The 24,274-nt window shown below is 48.0% G+C and overlaps 2 protein-coding genes across 3 annotated transcripts in view; both read left to right on the top strand.

The window, feature by feature from the left end:
* The window catches only part of XXYLT1 (xyloside xylosyltransferase 1), a 189,280-nt gene that overhangs the window by 91,445 nt on the left and 73,561 nt on the right, over nt 1-24,274 (top strand). For both annotated transcript variants that reach the window (XM_082654381.1, XM_082654380.1), the window contains exon 3: nt 22,435-22,567. In XM_082654381.1, coding sequence (XP_082510507.1) covers nt 22,435-22,567 — 133 coding nt within the window. The remainder of the gene's footprint in view (nt 1-22,434; nt 22,568-24,274) is intronic.
* Nucleotides 19,520-20,321, top strand: LOC309823376 (NADH dehydrogenase [ubiquinone] flavoprotein 2, mitochondrial-like; the record flags this gene model as incomplete). The annotated part of the gene is made up of 1 exon (XM_082655602.1): nt 19,520-20,321. The coding sequence occupies one exon, from the start codon at nt 19,520-19,522 to the stop codon at nt 20,294-20,296; it is 777 nt and encodes a 258-aa protein (XP_082511728.1). The 3' UTR covers nt 20,297-20,321.

The following is a 24,274-nucleotide window of genomic DNA, read 5'->3' as shown; positions in this document are numbered from 1 at the left end:
CTTGTTGCGGAGCACGAGCTCTAGGCGCACGGGCTTCAGTAGTTGTGGCACGTGGGCTCAGTAGTTGTGGCTCGCGGGCTTAGTTGCTCCACGGCATGTGGGATCTTCCCAGACCAGGGATTGAACCCGTGTCCCCTGCATTGGCAGGCGGATTCTTAACCACTGCACCACCAGGGAAGCCCTGAGACTTTGTTTTTAAGAAACTGATGGATGGGATCATCCACAATCTGCATTAAAAAATATATATATATATCACCAGAGCATCATCCATGTGACTTGGGTCCTCTTTGTGCCATGGGTTTCCTGTCTTTCTGCCAAGCTAGGTGACTCTGCCCCCTGCAAAGTGAGAAAGCCAAGGACTGTGTCAACAGCATCCCTGCAGACACAGGTTCTGTGATCTACTCGCCACCTGTGGAAGACACCCCGAGAGTGACACCTGGCCCCTTTCCTTCAGGGAAGGGTGGTCGTGGCCTCTGATAGACAATAAGAATGGCTCTGTGGTGGGAGCTGGTGCCCTCCCTGGATGGCAAGCAGGTGCTGAGTGGGGAGGGGCAGTTCCTGCATCCTTTAAAATATGATTCCCTTTAGCCTGAGTTGTTTGACTGCTGTAGCGGGGATGGTGGGGGAAGGTAATTGGGAGAAATAGGAAGCTCACTGGATATTTGAAAACCAGACAGGAAAGTGAAAGAGCTTTGAAATGATGCTTTTAATCATTGAGAAGATAGGATCCAGTTAATACAGTACAGTTCCATGCCAGCTTTTAGGCGCATATTGAGGGCCCCCTGGGAGATGTTCTTCTGCCAGGTCTCATGAAACTCAGAATGTTGTTTGGCATCAGGAGCCGCCTAGGTCGGCTGCCTCCGTGGTGTGTGTGCTGTGATGGTGGTCCTAGGGTTAGAACCCACAGGGGTCTGGGGGACCACCTAGGCCTAGCCCCTTGTTCTGCAGATGAGCAAGTGGACTCAGGGGCCACAGCGAGGCACACCACGTGTGACTGACACCTTGTGAGCGACGCCGGCTTCCTAGCCTCACCAGGCAACCACAGCGTCTCATCTGTGCTGTCAGGACTACCGCCCGTGGCTCACAGGGTATGTCTAGCTCCCTGGAACCTCTGGAGGCCCCTCTTCCTTCCTTCCACCAGTGGGCCCTTTGGAGGGCAGGGCAGCGGGTGGCTCGGGCAGCTCTGGTCCTGTTCTTGCAGTTTCCCTGTCTCCAGAGTCAGCCCGGAAGGGCACAGGGAGGTTTGATCTGGTGGGAAGCGGTTGACTTCAGCCTCACTGGAGAGAGCCCCCACTTTTTACATCCCTTTGGAATGCTCCCTTTGGAGCCCAGCCCTCTTGGCCACAAGTAGCTGTGCGTGGTCCTGCCTCCTAGCTGGCCGTGCCATGCTGTGCTGTGCCAGGGCTCCCCACTGGGCAGCTTGAGAGAAGAGAAGTGTTTCTGTCAAGGGACTTGTGCGGTTCCTTGCCGCCCAGAGGGGAGTTCGGGGTACGCAGCCCCGGGTATAGGGACCTCAGCTTTGCTCCCCACCACCCTGGGTGGGCTCCAGTTGGCCAGTCCCAGAAAAGCTCGAGCTCACATGTCCTCAGCAGCACACCCTTCTGAGCCATGGCTTTAAAGTAGAGCCTCTGCTTCAAAGCAGAGACCTCTCGTCTTGCCTACTGCAGCTGCCTTTTAACTGTCCCCCTCCCCAGCCTGGATTGGGAGAGCCATGCAGTCTGCAGGCCTGATCCTGTCAGTCTTATGATCAGTAACTTCCCTGGTTCCCTGCCGAGATGTGGCACTGGAATCCTCCATAACGTGCCCCCAGACTGTCTTTCCGGCCTCATCTCCCCCTGTGTCCCTCACATATCCTTTACTCCAGCCAAACTGGCTTGCTTTCTGCTTTCTCCAGAAGTCTTCCAGGCTCTCACGTCTCTGCCTTTGCTTTTCTGTAATGCCATTTCCCACACAGACAGACTGGTTCATATGTGTCTTTCAAAGCCTATTATGGACTGGATTGTATCCCCCCAAATTCCTATGTTGAAGCTTAGCTTCCAGGGTGCTGGTATTTGGAGATGGGGCCCTTGGGATTTATTAGGGTTAAATGAGGTCATAAGGGTGGGGCTCTGGCCCCGCGGGATTGCTGTCCTTAGCAAAGAGAGAGCAACAGCACAGTACTGTCTCTGAGTGAGCACAGATGGAAGGCCGTGGAAGGACAGCGGGAAGGTGGCATCTGCAAGTTGGGGCGAGAGCTCTTGTCAGAAACCGAATTTGCCAGCACCTTGATCATGGACTCCAGCCTCCAGAACTGAGAGAAAATCAGTGCAGTTTAAGCCACCCAGATTGTGGCCTTTTGTTACGGCAGCTGGAGCAGGCTAAGACGAGGCCCCGCTGAATCCCATCTCTTCTCACTGTCCCCTCACTGTCCCTGCAGCACTGCCCCTCCCTTCCTGAGCACTTATCACAGGCTTCCTGAGATTATTACTTTTGTTAGTTAATTTCCATCCCTAGCCTATCAGCAGTTTGAGGGCAGGGACCTCGTTTTGCTTATCCTAATCAGAGTGCCAGGTATTATATGTTTATTCAACTAATAATTGAATGAATGAAGTACACAGATACTCACCCCCTACTCCTTGCCAGTTGGCTGTTCGGCTGCGGAGAGCCCTTTTATGGCTGCTTTTCAGTTATTTCTGCTTCTGGTGATCACTTAACCTGATCTCTCCCAGGTGTTAACACGTGGAAGGGGTAAAGGACCCACGGTGTTATTTTTCCACCCTCATTATGCCTTGGTTTGCCTGAATGTGCAGCTTTCCCCAGCTCAGTTGGTGAGAGGAAAGGAATTGTTTTGGTAATAGCACAGAAGAGAGCCGAGGCCAGGACCAGACCCAGCCCATAATGACAAGGAAAGAGAGCACACGTGCCCCTAAGTCTTCCTGGTATTGTCTGCTTCTAGGAATAGCCTCCAAGCCTCTGTCTTTGGACCCCAGCCTCCCAAAGGTCATGTGATGGAGAGAAGCGGCTCCCTAAGTGGGTGATGGTGGGGGGATTACATCTCTCGAGTTGAGCTGCTAGGAGCATAGCCCAGACAGCAGGGTGCCAAGGGGCACATCCAATTAGGCACCAGGACAGCTGGGCGGGGCCGGAGACACAGAGGTGCCGAGTCTACAGAGCAGGGACGTTGCCAAATCAGGCTGCTCCCCTGCCCTGCAGGTCTGATGCCTGCCTTGCCACGACTTTCATACCTCTCTCGCCTTTTTTCACTCAGATGCACTAAAGATGTTCCCTGATTTTTCACTAGTGGCTCCCTTTGCCTTTGCTTCCCCCAGGTCTTTGCATTTCTGTTTCCCCATCTTGCAGGTCTCAGCTCAAGTGCTGCTTGTCCCAAAGACCCTGTCTGTTTCCCCAACTTTTGTAGCCCTTCACAGTGCCATGTTGCCCCCGTCACTGTTTCTCTTCTCCACAGCACCTACTGCTGTCTGTAGTCATCATGTGCAGACAGAGAGTGACACAGAAGCAGAGCCCTTGCCTGTCGCTTTCCTGATATATCTGCAGTGGCGAGAACAGTGCCTGGCATACAGTTGGGGGGTAATAAATATTTGTTGGATGATCGAAAGAATGCAGAGTTGTTCGTCACGAACAGGGAGGCATCCGGTGTCTTAGAACTCTGTGCAGTGCGTGCCGGCCGCGTGTGCTGCTGGTGGGATGGTCCCTCGGAGGGGCTGGCGTGGCGCTTCTCCTGGGCGGGAATGCAGGGCCGTGCTCATGCCCGGCAGTGCCTAGTGATCAGCTTCCTGGGGCAGCATTTTTCCTCCTGAGTGCTTGATTTATTTCTAGCAGTATTGAGTTTCCATTTTTATTACAGCATCTGAAGCCTCTCATTAGATGCAGAAGGAAAATTTGGTGCGGTTCCAGATATTTCTTTCGAAAAGGAGAAAGCTCTATCCTTGAATAGAAACTCACAGCTCTGCCTGAGCTAGAAGTGTTTTTGTCAGTCAGGAAGACCCTGAAGTTGTAGAAACCTTGTTTATATTCAAGGAATTAAAGTTACCCAGCATCACGACTGTGCTTCAGATATAAGTGAAAGTGGAAGTATTTTATAAAGAAAATAAGACTCGTCCTGGCTTCCACAGAAAAGAAACATTCTTTTTTCTTTTGGTACGTGTTCGTTGTTTCTGTGACCACACAGTCACGTCTGGCTTTGTAATTGAAATCGTTTGGGAATAGTTTTAAGATTGTTCAACTCTTCCATCACCGGCAGTTACCAAACTCTGTACCTGGATGTTTATCACCAAGGACTCTAATGATGTCACAATTAACTGTTACATGAATTGCACAGAGGCAACTTCATCTCCTAATGTTGGACTGGAATATTCGTAAGGCAGATTTGCCCTGACCTAGCATTCCAGGAGCCAGACCATAAACACTAACCTGTGGGACTCCACCTGCCTGGGTAGAGGAGAGAAGGGGCAGGCCATGGCCTCCCCGCTTAATCAGAGCGGTGTAGGTTTAGAGAGCAGGCAAGACACCAATCACCGACACCCTCCTGCCAAGAAAAGGTTAAAACGTCATATGTTTCCATAGGAATGCTGAAGTTTTTCCTTCATGCAGGCATTCAGGAAATGAAACCACAAGAAAGGCCAAGTCGAATTTCTTAATCCACCCCAAACAATGACATCTGAAGTGTGGGTTTATGGTTGGAAAGTGACTGGGTAAAAACAGCACTGACTGACTCAACAAATCAGCGTCCTCCGGCTCCCAGAGCCACTGATGCATGCGGACTCTGCTCCCAGATGCCCGTGCTTGGCTGGTCAGAGCCTGCCCTCCTTTGGGAAGGCAGGCCAGCAGGAGAATTCAGTCCCACTTTTGTCATCTCCTGCCTGGGTTCCCTGCTCTCTCCATACTCAATTTCAGAAGTTTCCAGTCCAGGCTCAGCAGTGTCCTTTGGCAGACGTGATTCGGAGGGAGGCCCCCTGGCTGCTTGGATGTTGGGTTTAGAGGGTCTCTGCCTCTGGGGCAGTGACAGCTTTATTGCCTTCAGCCATCATTGTCCACGGGGGTACACAGTCACTCACCTGGCAGGAGGGGGGTTGCTCTTCCTCAGGCCACCTTCCTTGCCGCTGAGGGTTGACTGAACTTTCCCGTCTGTGATCTTGCGTCCTCATGTATCTCTAAGGCTGATCTTTCTTTTGGGGATTCCTCTAGGCCTGGAGCTCTGAGAATGCAACTTGGCCTCTGAGAGACTCATCCCAATAGACTTGAGGGTCTTTCTAAGCTGCTCAGGTACCCAAAGCACCTGCCATTTGCCTTGAACTTCCAAGATTTACTTGGCAAGAGGAGTTGGGGAAAATGTAGCACAAATACAATTAGATAAATAACAGGAAAAAGAAACCAGTTGAGAGTAACTCCCAGCTTAGTGTTTGCTTTTTCTTTAAAAAATGCATTTGGAAACTCAGAAAACCACCTTGTGGTGAACTAGGAGGAAGGCAGAAGTTTCTAGATGGACTTGCCTTAGGAAAAAGATTATAAAAATGGGTAACTGGCCACCTTGAGAAGAATCTTAAAGTAACTTGAGGTCATGGCAAAATGCCTTACATGTGATCGACTTTGCCAGAAAATGGGTATTTTCTGTGAGGTAGTTAATCAATCCCTTTACAAATGTTTTTAATTTAAAAGCAATACATGTCCTTTTTGAAAAGATGGACAAGTATTTTAAAAACACACATTTTCTTCTAGTTGCATATGTGTGTGTGTATATATATATACACACACACATAAATATATAATACATTAGTGTATATTTGACATACTGATAACATTATAATTACAATATTAGATGTTTTAATATATTTATTTTTGTCATTACAAAAATACATACATATATATGGTAGGATATTTAGAATAGCATAAAGAAGAAATTTAAAATAATCTGTAATTCCACTATGGGGTGAGGGAATGTGGTAGCTGGTCCCCAAAGACAACCTCCTAAGGAGCCACGCCTCCCAGCGTTCACACCTGTGTGCAGCCCCCTCTCCTGGAATTTGGGTAGGCTCTGTAGCTTGTTTTTGGTGGATAAGACCCAGCGGAAGTGATGCAGCCTGACTTCTAAGCTCTGTGCAGTTTCAGCCTGGGTCTCTTGGAACACTTGTTCTTGGCAAGCTCCTTTTTGGAATCCAGCTGCCCTGCTGGGAGAAGCCAAGACCCCAGGGGGAGCCCACATGAAAGTGCTCTGGTTGACAGCCCCAGCTGGGCTCTTTGCCAACAGCCAGCATCAACCGCAAGCAAAATGTGTGATGTGGCCGTCCAGCCTGGCTGAGTCTTTGGAAGACTGTAGCCTCGGCCACCATCTCCCAGTGTCCATATGGGAGACCCCAGCTGAGGACAGCCCAGCTGAGCCTAGCTGACCCACAGAACTGTAGGGGATAATCGTACACTGTTTTAAACCACTAAGTTTTGGGGTGGTTTTTTACGCAGCTACAGGTAACTGGCACAGGGTGTGGGATAGTTTCAAAGTAAACACGTTTAAAGGGAGTATGATGTGGCCAAATAGCTCAGACTCTAGGGCTAGAAAGGCCTGATGTGCATTCCTGCTCTGTCACTCTCTAGCTGTGTGACCTTAGGCAAGTTATTTCCGTTTGTTAAATGGAAATTGGGAGATTTAAAAGTATTCCAGCGTCTGGCACCCAGTAGGTACTAAGTAAGTGTTAGTTTCCATATGGTCATGTTGAATAGTCATGGAGAATGGGTATAAGGAAACATTGGAAACAGCAGTGGCAGCAGCAGAGAATATATAATGAAAATGCTACTATATTTGGATATTTTGCGGCTATGAACAATGTCATTCATTTCTGAACCTCCTCCACACTTAACATAGTACTGGGCACACAGTAGGGACTATGGCTTGCTTGGCTTGGCATGGCTAAGGTCAACACAGTGAGGAGTATCTTCTGTGCCTAATATATCTGTGCTATTCTGAGGACAAGCAGTTGGGCTATGAGTGAGGGGAAAAGGCCACCTCTATTCAGAGTCACAAGGATGCAGGGCTGGGAGGGGTTGGGAGAGCATCTGCTCCAGTGCCCTTGTCTTTACAGTCTGGGAAAACTGATGTTCAGAGAAGAAGTGGCTCGTCCAAGGCCAGACACAGCGGCAGAGTCAGGCCTGTGAGCCAGGGCTGTAACCTAGCGCCCTGCCTACTCACACTTGCCCAGAGTTCCTAAGTCCACATTTCATTAAATAAGGCAGAGCACATTTCATTACTTGTTTTAAAAAAACAGGGGATCAAAACTAACATCACCAATAATGGGATAAATTGACATGTTGTGCCTCCTGATAAGATGGAGTGAGAAGAACCCAGCGTCACTTCTGTGCTGTTCCTGACAAAGATGCATAACCTGAATCGAATCAGAAGGAAACGTTAGCAAACCCAAATTTAGGGAGATTTTACTAAATCATTGGCCTGTGCTCCTCAAATTGTCCCAGGTCCCAGAAGACAAGAAAAGACTAAGGAACTATTTCATATTGAAGATACATGACAACCATATGCCATCCTGGACCATAAATTTTCTTTTTGTTTTTGGACAATTGACAAATTTTGAATGGGGCTGTAGATTAAGTGGTAGTGATGTATTAATGTTAATTTCCTGGGTTTGATGGTTGTCCTGTTATGATGAGAGTGTCCTTGTTTGGTAGAAGTACCTACTAAAATATTTAGAGGTTAAATTTTTTTTTCTTTGCTTTCATCTGCAATGATGTCAATTTGGCATTATATTTTATGTCTTTAATTTAAAAATTAAAACAAATAATTTTATTTAATTAAAAACCAGAAACTAAATTAATTAAATGAAATTAAAATTAAAACAAGTGAATGAATCAATCAGTGCATAAGTACAATTTGGTAGAATCTTTTCAATTGTTGCGTCTGTGATGGGAACAATTTATAAAAAGGATTTCGAATGAAAATTGGAATCTGGACTCCCAGCATAGGGGCCAGTCTTTTGACTACTCCACATTCTTGGGTAATTCTTCTTAGATTCATGGTAGAAGGGGCTCCTCTTAACCTTGGTAAACAAGGATGAAAGCAATGAAACATAGACTGTATTTTGGATGGGAGAAAACTATAAAATGGGGACAATAAACCCTACTTGTAAGGATTAAATTAGGTAAAATATATAAAAATGAGCTAGCCCAGTACCTTGTTCCCAGGCATATGGGAACGTCATCATTTTATAGATGATGATAGATAGTTCATTTTATTTCTTACTGAAGTATGTATGGTTGATTTACGGTTTTATATTAGTTTCTGGTGTATAGCAAAGTGATTGAGTTATATATATGTGTGTGTATATATATGTGTGTGTGTATTCTTTTTCATATTCTTTTCCGTTATGGTTTATTGCAGGATATTAAATATAGTTCCCTGTGCTATACAGTAGGTCCTTGTTGGTTATCTGTTTTATATACAGTAGTGTGTATCTGTTAATCCCAAACATCTAATTTATCTCTCCCTCCCCCCTTACCCTTTGGTAACCATAGGTGTGTTTTCTATGTCTGTGAGTCTCTTTCTGTTTTGGAAATAAGTTCATTTGTATCATATTTTACATTCCACATATAAGTGATCTCATATAATATTTGTCTTTCTCTTTCTGATTTACTTCACTTAGTATGATAATCTCTAGGTCTGTCCATGTTGCTGCAAATGGCATTATTTCATTCTTTTTTATGGCTGAGTAATATGCCATTGTATATATGTACCACATCTTCTTTATCCATTCATCTGTTGATGGGCATTTAGGTTGCTTCCATGTCTTGGCTACTGTAAGTAGTGCTGCTACGAACATTGGGGTGCATGGATCTTTTCGAATTAGAGTTTTCTCCAGAAATATGCCCAGGAGTGGGATTGCTGCATCATATGGCGACTCTATTTTAGTTTTTTAAGGCACCTCCATACTGTTCTCCATAGTGGCTGCACAAATTTGTATTCCCACCAACAGTGTAGGAGTGTAAATTTTTCCTTTGCTTTTCTCCCTCTGCAGCATTTGTTATTTGTAGACTTTTTTTTTGCGGTAACCGGGCCTCTCACTGTTGTGGCCTCTCGCGTTGCGGAGCACAGGCTCCGGACGCGCAGGCTCAGCGGCCATGGCTCACGGGCCCAACCGCTCCGCGGCATGTGGGATCTTCCCGGACCGGGGCACAAACCCGTGTCCCCTGCATCAGCAGGCGGACTCTCAACTACTGCGCCACCAGGGAAGCCCATTTGTAGACTTTTTGACGATGGGCATTCTGACAGGTGTGAGGTGGTACCTCACTGTAGTTTTGATTTGCATTTCTCTGATAATTAGTAATGTTGAGCATCGTTTCATGTACCTTTTGGCCATCTGTATGTCTTCTTTGGAGAAATGTCTATTTAGGTCTTCTGCCCATTTTTTTTTTTATTATTGGGTTGTGTGGTTTTTTTGTTATTGAGTTGTATGAGCTGTTTGCATATTTTGGAAATTAAACCCTTGTCGGTAGCATCATTTGCAAATATTTTCTCTCAGTCTGTAGTTTGTCTATTCATTTTGCTATGGTTTCCATCTTTCTTTTTGTAATGTAGCATAAAAGTCAAAATAATGTAACATTTTCTCAGGAGGCAGGAAAACTGGAGAGCAATTTGACCATAGCCAAGTCAGTTTGCAAACCGTCACAGGTTTTCCTCCTGAAAAGACTAAAACCTTTTAATGATTTAGAAAGAAAAACAGATTTTTTTCTCCTGCTTCAAAAGGTAAGGGGATGGGTAGATCTTCACCTGTCTCAGAGAGGTATTTCTGGGTTCATAAAGTAGAGAAACTGGTTTTTCTCCTTGCAAGTTGCCATAATGTGGATTTCTGGGCACAAGGAATGATGGGGGCCTCTCTTTCCTCAACTCCTCCATGATGCCAGGGAGAAGTCAGGCGTGTGCCCGAGGGCAGGCTTTCTCCCCTTGGGGAAGTGTTGGCTCTTCTCTGCCTGATCCACTTTCCCTCCTGGTGTAAGCATCTCGGTGGTGCCCATCCCTCTCTTGCAGGTCCTCCCACTGTATCAGCTAGAGAGGATGCTGAAGGAGACCCACAGCCTTGAGTCTGAGGGTGGTGGTGAGCTGTAAGCCCCATTGGAGAAGGATGAGTCTGCTGGGTGAAAGGGACTCAGGCAGTTCAGCCCCAGGAAAGAGGGACGGATCCATTGTTCACAGCAGGAAGAACTGCTGCCCAAATCAGAAGCCTTCGTTTTTTGTGAAGTGAAAGAAGTGGCCAGGGTGCTGGGACCTTGAAAGCAAAACTGCCTGTGCTTGCTTAGGTGTTGTTGTCAGAGACCTGAAGGTCTCTGCTCTAGCGCACAGCCACGCAGCGTGCAGGAAGTGTGATTTCAGTGTCAGAATGGAACAAGGCGCCGGCCACACAAGAGGTTCACCACCGGAAACAGTGTTAGGAGATGCCAACGATCCTTGTGGGGCAGGGCCCAGGTGAGGCATCCTTCTCACAGAACTCCACGGGCATTACAGAGTTTTGGGGTGTGCTTCAGCTCGCGGGGGTCTGGGTTGGCGCTGGCTTGGCTCACCTTACTAGTGACCATGCCCAGATTTGAAGGCACATGTTGGGGCACAGGGCAAGGAGCCAGGCAGGGAGGGAAGTGAGAGGCAGGCGATGAAGGACAGGCATCCTTCACGATGGCATCCAGGACTGGCAGGCGCAGATCTCAGTAGGTAGGTAGGTAGGTAGGTAGGCGATGGTAGGCCATCACGGAACAGGTGAGGGCTGAGCAACGGTCTGGAAGGTGAGCAGACAGGCATCCAGGCAGGAACACGCTAGTGGCTCCACTGCAGCCACAGGGACTTTGTGAACAAGGAAAAAGAGTCTGGACATGGGTCAGATGATGTGGACTTAGTTCCTGTGTTGCCATTATTGACCATGTGACCTTAGCGAAACCTAATCTCTTTGAGCCTCTACTTCTTCATCTCCAGAGTGGGTGGAATGAATACTTGCTTGCTGTGGAACTGCTAGTTGCTGCTCTATTCTCTCCTTTTTCATTTTTAACTGAATCCCATTTATTTGGGAGCAGCATTATGCCCAGTAAAAGAATATATTCCACAGCTTCCCTTGCAGCTAGGTGTGGCCATGTGACTAAATTTTGTCTGGTGTGATATAAGAAGAATTGTTAAGGACTTCCAGGAAGGTTGCCTAAAAGGTCTGCCTTATTGCAGGGGGCAAAGAAGAAGGAGGGCCTTTCCTCCTTCCTCCTTTCTGTTGCCTGGAATGCAGCCAGGTTGGCTGGAGCATCAGTAGCCATCTTGAACCATGAGGTGACCTTGAGGATGGAAACCAGACCTAGGATAGCAGAATGAAAAGGTAGAAGGAGCCTGGACCCTTGATAACTTCACAAAGCAGCCATCCCATCCCTGGATGGCTTAGCTGTGGTCTTACGTGTGTTTAAACCATTGTTACTTTAGGTCTTCTGCTATGTGCAGTTGGACCCAACCCACAGAGATGCACCTGCCCCCTAGGGTTGTTGTAAAGATTAAATGAGCCAAAGCATGGGAAAGAGTTTTGTGATCTGGGAACATCGCTGTGTGCTGTAAAATATAAGGAATCAGTCCTGTTATTGTCATTGTCATCTGAGTGAACCGAAGCGGGCGGGGGGTGCTGGCCAGGCCCAGGGACAGGAGCGTGTGTCCGGGCGGAGCTTGGGGATGAGGAACTGCGAGGCAATGGGACAAAACCTTTGTTAGTTTCCCTAATTCTGAATGGAATCTGTGGGTCTGGGGTAGGTTCAAATGCCAGCGCAGAGGAAGAGAGTGGCTGGAAGATGGAAAGAGAGAGGGCAGATGGGATTAGAAGCAAGAGCCACACACTTCCAGTAAAAACCTCAGAATGAGGAATTTGCAAAGTCCTGCTTTGACCGTTTGGGCAGACCCATGGTAACTGCTGTATCGCTATTTCCAGAAAATACCTATTAATTCTGCTTTCTACAGCTGCCATCCCTAGGGGTCCGTGAAAAAAGCCGTGAAAAGAGCAGAGACCAGGCATAGACTCCGTGTTGGTGAACAAAGTCGCAGTGTGGTCCTGCCCCCAACAGGAAGGAGAGTTTACACCAGAGACAAGAAATAAAGTCTGTAGCAGACATCAGAGAGCTGTAAGCTGTGGAGAGGCCAGCAGGGACCATGGATATCCATACCATAGAAATGAAAGAAAGGGGGATATTCTGCTGTTCTGCTTTTCAAGTCTAAAATTCAATTTCCCCAGCATATTGAACTTCATAAAGAAGTACATGAGCTGTAATTTCATGTTGGCAATATAAGTGAGAGGAAAATTGAGGCTGGGTGTTTTATGTGTTGTCTTCTTATATATGTTCCTGAAGTTTTTCAGCCAAGTTCAAAATAAATTCTGTCCTATCCTAAAGGATATGATTTATACCAAGTCACAGAAGGTGCTAAGGATGAGGGAGGAGACTCCCGTTGCACTGTTGCTGAAGGGAAAACCGTGTCTTTTCATAATACCTTGTCTTGTCCACAAAACAGGAGCTGATAGTTGTAAAAAATGTTACCGCTGAGCCATAGCTAACACTCCACGCTTAATTTTGAGAGGGTTGAGTAGGGCTAGAAGAAAGAATTTGCTTTGTAGTTAATACATAAAACTGACTCTGGGCATTAATTTCAACCTCTTGGCCCCAAAGCCTTTCACCAGAGCTGCTAACAGGTTGTATTAATCACTCTTGTGAACTCAGTTTCCTTTCCCTTCCCCTCCTCTCCCAGGGGAGGGGCCGGCTGCTGATGTGGAAAGCATAGATTAGCCTGGGGGACTTCCTGGCTGCGCTGAGCCTGCAGACCCGAGCACTGCTGTATCCTGGCCATCCAGGGACCTGCAAGGCAGGGAAGCGCGGGGCTTCCCAGCAAGTGTGAGGCTTCAGAACTTCCTTTCGACTTCATTTTGTGGCATGAAACCTCTTTTTCCTGAAACTTCTCCATTGGCCCTTGCTCAATGAAAGGGTACCCCAGTAGTCTTCAAGTTCCTTGAGGGTGGGGGCCTTGAGGGAAGTGGCTGTGGGAAAGCCCAGCTCTGCCCATGGGAAACCCAGTCTCTGCCTGAGATGCTCTGCAGCTGTCTGGTATTTTTGCTCTTGGTGTGGCAGCATTTCTTGTTTTTAAAGATAACGGAATTTGAAAAGGGACTTCAGAGATGTCTGAAGGGTTTTCTCAGAAACCCGTATGAGGCAAATCTGTGCTTGCTCTCAACTCTGACGCTTCCTTGCCAGGTTGTCCTAGGTGAGTCGCCAAAACTCTCTGAGCCTCAACTTCCTCATTTGAAGATGGGGGGTCCTGATACCCACCCAGCAGAGCAGAGTGGAGGTTCGTGCGCTGGGTCAGTAGCTGTAAAGCCCCAGCAATGGGCCTGGCACAGACACACTCTCTCTGCTCCGAGGGAAGGAGCGTTTCTGAGCAGGCTGGAGGAGCCCCTTGGACGCTTGGCATGTTCCACTGTGTTCCTTCGTGCCAGCTATTCCCACAGTTAGCCAGCTGTCCTGCAGCTGGGCCTTGCACGGGGAAGGGAATGGAGAAGCCCAGCTGGGAGGCGACCCAAGTTCCCTGTTGGATGTGAGAACCGCCCCGGCGCATTCCACCCTCGGACCTCCTCGGGGACACAGCTTGGGTCTGTGCAGTGGAATGGCGGGCCCTCCGTCACACCCAGCCTGAAACCCTCTAGCAGGAAATGCTGGGCTGGTGTGGCTGGTGTGGCACGTCGGGACTGTCTCCTCCCGGGTCAGGAGCCTCTTACCCTTAGAGGAAGTCTCCACCCCTTTCAGGTGCCCTTTGGGTCCTACAGGCCAGAGGTGCTGCTGAGCAGCAATTAACAAGCTCCAGATGATGATAAAGCAGGTGGCAAATTGCTGCGATCTCGCCAAGCAGACAATGAGAAAGTGAGCTCCCTCTCTAAGCAGCTGCTTCCAGGTCCTCAGCCTCGTGATGCCCCGCATTGCTTGGAGCTGTCATCATTTCCCTTCCTCCCCAAGCCCCCTCCGGGTTAGTGGAAAGCTTGGGCTGATGTTCAGAGGTGAGGGCCTTCTAATGTTTTATAAATATTTATCTCTGGGAAGCTCTGATGCTCTTTCAAAACACAAAGGGGGAGAAGGTGCTTGCATGGTTCATCTGCCCCTGGAGAAGGCCCGTCTGCTGCCCAGGATGGGGGGCTCAGTGCTCACCTAAGTGAGTCTTACCTTCTCATCATTTCCTGACCTATTATGTTTTGTGTTGTTTTGTGTGTGTTAAGATGTGTCTGTGGTTTCTGGGGATAGGAGAAGGGAGGGGAGAGGAAAGGAGGTTTTTTTCAATCCTTTTGTTTGTTTGGGGGTATCCTTAATTACTCACTCCGGATTGTAATTCCATCCATGGTCAGATGACATGCCTTGTGGCTGGTTTAATTGGAGGCTGATGATGAGCTGTCTCAAGCCTCTTTCCATCGGGGAGTGTTGGCTTGGGAACCTCCCAGCTGGTTTTAAGGCCGTGGACATTGCCTTCGGCAGTGCACTTGTGCGGAGGCATCAACCCTACAGCCCAGCCAGGCTGGTGCTCAGGGCCTCAGACACAGCAGCGGGGCTGGCCTTTCTGAACCCCAAGAGCAACCACCCGGGCAGTTGGAACCTCCTTAGTGCCATCCAGGGTCAGGGCGGTGATGATGGTAATGGGGATTTGAAGGTCTTGAAAGCGCATTTTGAGCCGGCACTTGGGATCTTGTCTTTCCTTTTCCAACTTGTTCGAACCGAGTGGCACCATGTTGTCAGCCTGAAACTGGAGCATGAGAGGACGAGGCGCGCTGACCTCCTCTTGTGAAGACGGCGCCACATTTTTTACTTTATCCCCTGGAGTTGAAGCTCAAGAGGAAGTATGTCTTAGACCAGAAAGCCCACCTCGGTCCTGAGCATCTTTTCCCAGTTTGAGTTGACATACTTCAGTGGATCCTATCTTGTGATCACACATTCACCAGTCCTGTGTGAACCCTGAACCACCTTCTATACCTTGTAGGCAGCAATTCTTGCATTTCCTGAAATAGCCCAGGTCAACTTTTCTGAGCTCTTGCCAAGCTATTGTCCTCCGTGGAAGCTCCGGCTGCTGAGCCATGAGGTGGGAATGCCGGAAGCTCTTCCAGGTTCCATCGTTTACCAAGAGGCCTGGGCAACCAGCATCAGGGAGTTGAACTCACCTGAGGAGGTTGACCAGCCACAAGTGTGTTCCTCAAATACCAGGTGCACACACAGGTCTCTTCCTAACACGTGAGCCAAGCTTCCTTCTACCTGAGAACGTGACCTAGGCACACACTGATACTTCAGTTCTTGCTTTTGTGATTTAAACACGTCTGTGAGAAGATTTTCAGCCTGAGGGGCTGGTCGGAATGCCCCTCACCCAACTGATTGAATGTAGCAGCAGACACATTCCTGGGAATGCACAGGTCTGCCTAGAACAGAGGATGGTGGGCACAGGGAGGACATTGCTTGGTTGCTGGTCGCTGTGGCTCTCGCACGGGGCGCTTAGCTTGAGTCCCCATGGGTGGCTCTGAGATGCTAAGTCAGGTTCCTGCCTCCCTTTGAATTTAGCACAGCTCAAGGTGTGTTCTTAGAGGAATGTAAAGATTTGTTTGTTTTTTTAACATCTCTGCCTGAGGTTAATGTGAGAATACGGAGAGCCATTTTCCCGTTTCCAAAAGTTGACTACAAACTGTGTGGGTCATGGAAGTCTTTCTTTCCTTTGGCTACTACTTATTGATCTGCAGGTTTACATTTTCATGGGTAATTTGCGGATCCTCCATGAGCTAGTTGCGTTGGGTGCCTGACAAGTCTTGTGCACAACCCTTTGGGCCATTACACAATATCTTCTGCTCCCTAGGGGTTCATGGTCCATGCTGCGAGTGGGTGGTGGCAGGGGGGCTAGGTAACATGAGACCATTGGCTAGGGAGTCAGAAGACCTGAGTTCTGGGATCAGCTTGGCCACTTAGCTGGACTGTGTAATCCCTGGCAAGTCCTTCTGCTTCTTTGGTCCTCAGTTTCCCTATCTGTAAATGGGTATATTGGCCTCAGTTATTATCAGGTTCCCTTTTCAAATGCATTATCCTAGATTATTCTGTCCACTACCTTTTCTGTTTCCTTCTCATGGGATTGTGACATGGCGGACATTCAACCAGCCTGAGATGCGAGACATTTTTTTGCGTTTTGTAGACTACTACTCCTCCTTTTGCTCAAACATTCTCCCCAGTGCTTTATAGATTTCATCTCCTCTTTTCTTTGGGAGCAGTTATCTCATTCATTTATTCCTTACATTTCAGTGGTCTTACTTGCTGTCATTACAGCTGTCCTCCCACCAGCATCTTCTCTGGGCCATCACTGTGGCTGCTACTTCCACATATCAACCTTGTTTCATCCTCAAAACAGTCTTTCAGCATTATGTATAAAACGCGCCGGATGTAGTTCCCACAGAAATGACTATATCAAGGACCAGAGGAACAGGGCCCTTTAAAACATCTCATCCTAATGAATTCCAGCCTTCCTGGTAAGCATCTTCCTCTTTTCAGCAGCGACATTTACAACTTGGCATCTTATTTCACAATTACATAAAAGGATAACTGTCTGGACAGATGCCTGCGTGTTAGTGCAGGCTGTGCTGGGAGCTGTCGGCCTCCCTGAACAGAAGGGAGTGTCCTCCTGCCTCAGCCTGAAAGTTGACAACTGGGTCAGTCCTTTCCCATTGGTGTGAAGGGGTCACTTCATGCTGGAGCTGCTGCCTCTTTCCTTCCTAATCAGTTAACCTTGTGTGGCGAAGGCTCTCTCTCGAAAGAAGTCTTCCCAGGCTTAAGCAAATCCTTCCTGAAAGGTCCTTTACCAAGGAGGAGTTATAAAAAATATTAAAGCATCTCAAAGTCCTGTGTCTTAGGGCTGCACGTCACCTTCCCAAGGTCACTCCCAGCCAGTGCCTAAAGGTCTGGGAAAGTGCTCAGATTTACTGAGGGGCATATTAAGACAAGGCCAGGCTCTGCCCAAATGCATTAGCTGGTCTCCTCAAGAGAATCTGATGTCCTTGAGCTCGGCCCTCTGCCCAGGTCCTGTCCAGGCAGGCCAGGGAAGGAGGTATTCGGGTTGCTTCAGGCAGATTAAGTAGGATTTAGATGATCTTGAAAGACCAGAGAGTACACATAGCACATGGTAAGCTTTCAAGGAAGAATGACTGATTGACAGACCGCATGGCCCCTTGATCAGGAATTTCTCTAATTATACTGAAATTACCGCTTTTATATAGAGGGCTTCCTCATAATTCTCATCTGACCAGGCTGTCGCTCTGCTTTTTGTCTATCAACGTCTTTGGCACTTCTCCGTGCTCCCAGGCCTCCTGTGTGGGTAGCGGTGGAACTAAAACTTACCTCCCAGGAGCTCCTCTCCCGTCACAAGCAGAATCAGGGTCTACTGGGAAGAGCATGCTGGGCTTTCAAGTCAAGCAGACCTGGGTTCAGATCCCAGCTCTGAGACTTGTTGGTTGTGGGACCTTGGGCTATTGTTTTTAACCTTTCTAAGCCTCTGGTTCTTCATTTAAACATGGGAATAACTCCACTTAACATGTCGGGTGGTTATGAGAAATAAAACTGTTGCCTGTATAATAATACCAGACACTTATAAACCACTCAGAGAAAGGGTGCTTCTTATGTGGCATTCGCTGATATTATTGGAAGTACTCCCAGGGCCGTGAGGATGAGAGTTCCCTTTCATAGCCCTGACGGTGCCACAGAACTACCACCATACTTCCTTGAGGCCTCCCATCTCCAGGTCAAACACCCTTTTGTCCCTCACCATCCCCACCCCCGGCGATGATGTGATTTCTCTGTTTGGGATGATGGTGCCATTCTGTCCCTGTCTCATGAGGGCTCTGCTCTACCGTGTGTGAGAGCTGCCTGAAACCCTGGATTTGGGAGCTCGGGACGCAGGAGATGGACTGAAAGAGAGAAATGGCTGGAGGGGTGTGTGCGGTGGGGCCTCCCCGTCATGACTTCTTGATGGCTGCAACTCATGCCTGGACACTCTCTCCTGGGACACAGTGGCCTTCCCTAAGGTCACCATCAGGTTCCTTACCTCTGTTCTCCAGGGCCACCTCTGAGAGCAGCAGGGGCCCCGAGACTCCACCTTGTGGCCTGTTTCTCTTCTCCTTCCCGGTTTAGGGCAGCGTCTAGGAGGCAGCCACGTCAGCACATGGGCTTGCTGACCTCCAGGCTCCTGGCTCATCACCCTTCGTGGTTTCTAGGTAGTTGTGATTATTGTCTTTAGTGCAGGAGGGGAAGTGGCAGTTTTGCTCACATTTACGTGTGGGGTGGGCAGTGTGAAGGCAGGCAGGCCGCCGGGTCCGAACTGGCCTGGGGCCCATTCTCATCTACCCCCTTTCCACAGGGACCCAAGAAGCAGCCTGCTCCCCTCTGGCCTGGGCAGCTGGATTCTCACCTACTGGCACTTTTTTTTTTCCAGAAAGCTCATATGGGATATCAATTACTGATTTGTTTCTGCATCACAAAGGAAAGTGGAACAGAGACAAATGAATCAGTTTTCTTGAATCATGAGCTGTGATTTCTTCATAAACTAATCTAGAGAATGACTGTTGAATTCCACAAACGTTCCTGAGTATTTACTGAATGCCAAGCCCCGCACTATGAGTGGACGGAGGCCAAGATGCCGAAGATGGGGTCCCTGTCTTCAGGGGGCTTCCACGGGCAGTGGGTCCTGACAGCACCGTGCTCTGCAGCTGGGCCGCCGTGAAAGGGTGGTGGAGAGTTGAGGGGGGAGCCCGGCATTCTGGGTAGGTGGTGCTGTTACCTCACTGCTCCTTGCCTGCCCAAGTCCCCTTCTTCCGTTCAGTCTTCCTCAACTGCCTCAGGCTCTAGTGAGTGTTCCCTACTCTCCAGACCCTGGGTTCCTGTGGTGCCTACAGCCTGGATGACGTTTCCCACCTGTTATCTCGTCTTCTCGGCATCACAGCCTCATGAGGCACACTGTATCATCTGCACTAACAAATGAAAAAACTAAGGTTTAGAGAAGTGAAATAATTTCCCCAGGGTCACAGAATTAATCAGCAGCAGAACTGGAATCTGCTCCCTTGTGGTCTGATTCCCAGGCCAGGCCTTCTCTTAATACTACTCTTTCTCCTTCATCACTTAACCCTCTTCCACGTCACGTCAGCACTAGGTCCCCCCTTACTGTTTTCGTTCACCTGAGTGTCCCTCCCTGAGGGCAGGGCCCAGTCAGCTTGGTGTGTGGTCCCCTGCTGCCACCACTGGCCCAGGAGCTCAGACAGTCCTGTTGGATGAAGGATGGAGAATGATCTCAGCGCCTCTCTCCTCCCTTCTCGCCCCTGAGTCATCTGGGGGCAACGGAAGCAAACAGCTCTTAAGAGCCAGGTGATTGTGAGAGTCGGTCTGTCTAATTATAGCTCAGTTAGTCTTTCAGACAGTGGATTAAAAACATAACAGTAGGCCTGACGCGGCGCGAAGGGCCACAGTTTGGCCTGCCATGTTCCTCTCCGTGGTGCTCTGGGCCCGCGCAGCTGGCTTCGCTGCCCAGTGGGGAAGACATATAAGGAATCTGCATAAGACAGCTGTGCAGAATGGAGCCGGAGAGAACTCCAGCTCTCTGGAGCTCTTATTTGTGCAGAGAGATACTCCTGAGAATAACCCAGATGCTCCATTTGATTTCACACCGGAAAACTGTAAGAGGATAGAGGCCATTGTAAAAAACTACCCAGAAGGGCAGAAAGCAGCAGCTGCGCTTCCAGTCCTGGATTTAGCCCAAAGACAGAATGGATGGCTGCCCATCTCTGCTATGAACAAGGTTGCAGAAGTTTTACAAGTACCTCCAATGAGAGTATATGAAGTAGCAACTTTTTATACAGTGTATAACCGAAAGCCAGTTGGAAAACATGTCAAGTCTGCACTACTACGCCTTGCGTGCTTCCCTTGCGGGCCTCGTAACTCCGACAGCATACTGGAGGTCATTCAGAAAAAGCTTGGTATAAGGGTTGGAGAGACTACACCAGACAAACTTCTCACTCTTACAGAAGTGGAATGTTCAGGGGCCTGTGTAAACACACCAATGGTTCAAATAAATGACAGCTACTTTGAGGATCTGACACCTAAGGATATTGAAAAAATTATTGATGAATTCAAGGCTGGCAGAATCCCAAAACCTGGGCCAAGGAGTGGACGTTTCTCATGTGAGCCAGCCGGAGGTCTTACCTCTTTGACTGAACCACCTAAAGGACCTGGCTTTGGTGTGCAAGCACGCCTTTAATTTATATTCAACTGTAAATATGTCACTGGAGAAATAAAATACGAATCTCCTATCTACATAGACTTTTTATATTATTTGTTCATTTCCGTCTGTGTACACCTTGCTTGTAACCTAGCAACCTGCAGTTGTAAGTGCCACGTCAGAACTTCAGAGCACCATTTTAGTCGTCTGCTGTCTTTGGCTAACTATGAACACATTATTCCATAAGCTAGTTAACAGTTATTTCAATATTACCCATTTTCAACTGCCCCTTCACTTTTTTTTTTTTTTTTTTGGCGATACACGGGCCTCTCACTGTTGTGGCCTCTCCCGTTGCGGAGCACAGGCTCCGGACGCGCAGGCTCAGCGGCCATGGCTCACGGGCCCAGCCGCTCCGCGGCACATGGGATCCTCCGGACGGGGTCACGAACCCGTGTCCCCTGCATCGGCAGGCGGACTCTCCACCACTGCGCCACCAGGGAAGCCCGCCCCTTCACTTTTATCAGTAATATTAGGTTATTGTGAAGTAAAAATTCTGTCAAATTTCAAATACATTTTGCTCTCCCATCTTTAGTCATAGCCAAGTCTTAAGTTAATATGATATTTCTATAAACCTTATTTGTCAGTATTCTCTTTAAACATTTTTATATTTACGGCACACAATTGGTACTGTAATTTCAACTGGTAAATGACACATCAAGCAGACTGTAGGTGTGACGAGGACAGGGTAGTTGTCTCTAGAAGTACTGTTTATCATTTTTAAAGAAGGAAGGTACAAAACAAAACCTGACCCTGCAAGTATACAAAAACTAATTGGGGGAGGAAACTGGAAGTGGAACTTGAGTTGGAAAGTTCGGTGGATATGGGAAATATACTCCTCAGCTGAATGCATATTACAACTTAGAAGAAAGAATAAAACCCTTTGTGTACAATGTCCAGTTCAAGAAACTAGATATGAGTTTTACAAGCTGGAATAAAAAATGAACAGCCAGCTTTAATTCAGGGATAGATCTAAACTAATCCAGTTGTTCCAGGATTTCTCAGAGTCACTGTTTGGGCCTTGATCTTATGACAGACTAGTAACTATGATGCTTATGAATATGATTATTTTTAAGACTGTCTTTAAAAACTAGTTTTTGAGAAATTGAGTAATTTGTACTGAGGTGGATGGACCTAGAGTCTGTCATACAGAGTGAGCTAAGTCAGAAAGAGCAAAACAAATACCGTATGCTAACACATATATATGGAATCTAAAAAAAAAAAGGTTCTTATGATCCTAGGGGCAGGACAGGAATAAAGACACAGACGTAGGGAATGGACTTGAAGACATGGGGAGAGGGAAGGGTAAGCTGGGACGAAGTGAGGGAGTGGCATGGACATATATACACTACCAAATGTAAAATAGCTAGCTAGTGGGAAGCAGCTGCATGGTACAGGGAGATCAGCTCCCTGCTTTGTGACCACCTAGAGGGGTGTGATAGGGAGGGTGGGAGGGAGACGCAAGAGGGGAGGGGATATGGGGACATATGTATATGTGTAACTGATTCACTTTGTTATAAAGCAGAAACTAACACAACACTGTAAAGCAATTATACTCCAATAAAGATGTTAAAAAAAAAAAACCCAAAAACAGTATCTGAGGTCTTTTAGCTGTTTTTCTCTGGGTCAGCATCCTAACTCCACACATACCTAGGTTTGCAGAAATATATAGGAATAAGAACCTGAAGCAATAATGACTTCTGTGGGTCACTTACTACCTGTACCCCAAAGAGAAACACCTGTATGCTTTGAGTTTTCAGTAGGGTGTCCGTGTACTGTGTCATCTAAATCAGATACTTTTGAGAATGAAATGGTGCTCTGTTGACAATTACACCAGGGCAGTGGCCTAAACTGGAGGATCTGGTTGCCTAGTTTTACAGAAACTGTATGTCTGCAATTGGAAGGAAATCTCCAGGGCCACTGTTTTTTATGAAGGCTTCTAGTGAGTGGGGGCTTGCTGGTAGATGAAGGGCCTTTGTTTCAAGCAGTGTCTTTGCATTATTCAGTGACAGCAAGAATAATCCAGTACCCTTTTCTGCACCTTTCACTTCATTTTCTGTCAGTGGCTGAGCCTCTCAGGATGTGTGTCTGTCTCATTATTGTATTGTTCTTTCCTCCAGAGATCCTGCGGATAATTCAGCTGGACCTAGACCTAAAGTACAAGACCAACATCCGGGAATTGTTTGAGGAGTTCGATAACTTCCTGCCCGGCGCCGTCATTGGCATAGCAAGGGAGATGCAGCCAGTATACAGGTATGTGGCAGCAGCTGGTGGGGGGCCTCCAGGACCCCTCCTCACTCCCCCTCCACCCTCGGCAGATGGGGACTGATCCGTCTGCAGTCTTTCTGTGCTGAATATCTCAAGGACACGTTTGTACTTATTGCTTATATTTAGTAGTGTGGGCAGGTGGGTCTGCACCGAATCCATAGATGTTACTTCATTCATTTGGTGGAGTTTGTGACATTTTTTCTTGTGGAAAGCCCAGCCATTTGGATTGTTGGTTCTGGCTCAGCTCAGAATTTTAAAATCTTGGGCTTTGTCTTACAGAGAAGGTATCAAGATACAGCTTTAACTTGCCAGTCTGGTGATGAACTAGGTTTTCTTGGCCTCGAGTCACCGTGACCCCTCCTCTGTATAAGTGGAGTGGGTTTATCAGTGTCTTTCAGGGAGGGAGAGGCAGCATAATTTTGGAACACAGATTGGCATCTGCTAGTGAAACGCGCGTTCTGGTGCTGCAGTGTTTCCCTGTCAGGTGTGCAGCATAAAGAAACTCCAGCACCTGAGGACCAGGAGACACATTCAAGAGTGTTCGTCACGGCATTATTTGTAGTAGCCCAAACTGAAAACAACCTAAATGCTCATAGACAGCAGAATGGATAAATATAACATATTCATCTAACTGAGTATTATATAAAGATAAAACGAGCAGACGGGGAGCTAGCTATGTGAATTGATAGGCAAAATGGAAATGTAATCTTTAGGGATATATACGCAAGTGGTGAACATCATAAGGAAAACCAAGGAAATGATGGTTCCCAAAACCAGCATGACTGTTGCCTCTGGAGGGAGCGGAGGAGTGGTGGGGACGCAGACACGGGTGGGGATTGCCGCTGGAGGGCTGCATTTCTTTTGTGCTGCACTTGAGGGAGTGTGTCTGTGTTTGCATGTACTCCTTTGTACGTAATATATGTCTTACAATTTAAAAAAATTTAAAAAGGAAAGGAAAAGCAGAAACACATGTAGGTTTTTGTTAAAAACTAGGCCCACGGCCTGGGATTTCACTGCCCCCTGGGCTGGCCCACCCTTCGTTCTCAGTGCACACCCTCCTGCTGGCTCCCTGTGGGCATTCTCAGAGCTAGGCCCAGTCTTTGGAGAGCTGCAGGGCACCGGCAACTGGTGACTCAAGGACACGCATTTCCTCTAAGACAGAGGAGAGTGACAGCCTCGGCTTGGTTGTAGTTATTTGCAAGACCCAGATCACACAACAGGAAATTCCTGCAAGGCCTCTGAATGAGTCGATAACTCCTGGGCCTGGTGGGCTGTTCTCCCTTACGTAATCCTCTTGCAGGTTGCCCCAGAGTGACAGAGTGGAGCCCGTTACTCTGCTGTGTGTGGGGAAGGGGGAGGTTTGGGCAAACATCTGCCCTGGTACTCATAGCAGCCCCCCCTGCCTCATTCCCTCACCTTCATACAAGGTGTATCTTATGTCTGGGGGTCTTGATTTAACAGAGAGAGGAGGGACTTCCTTGGCAGTCCAGTGGTTAAGACTCCACGCTTCCACTGCAAGGGGACACGGGTTAGGTCCCTGGTCAGGGAATGAAGATCCTGGGAGGAGATGGAAGAAGCCCTCAGAGTCTGATATGCTATGTGCTGGTGCCTGCCCAGCCACCATGCTTGGGCTCCTCCGTCTGGGAATGGGAGCAGGTGGGCTCCGAGACCTCCCTCTTTCAGCCCTGGCAT

This window comes from Grampus griseus, assembly GCF_964374135.1.
Source record: "Grampus griseus genome assembly, chromosome: 5".
In the NCBI taxonomy this organism is placed as follows: Eukaryota; Metazoa; Chordata; class Mammalia; order Artiodactyla; family Delphinidae; genus Grampus; species Grampus griseus.
This window is presented reverse-complemented; position numbering and strand designations above follow the sequence as displayed.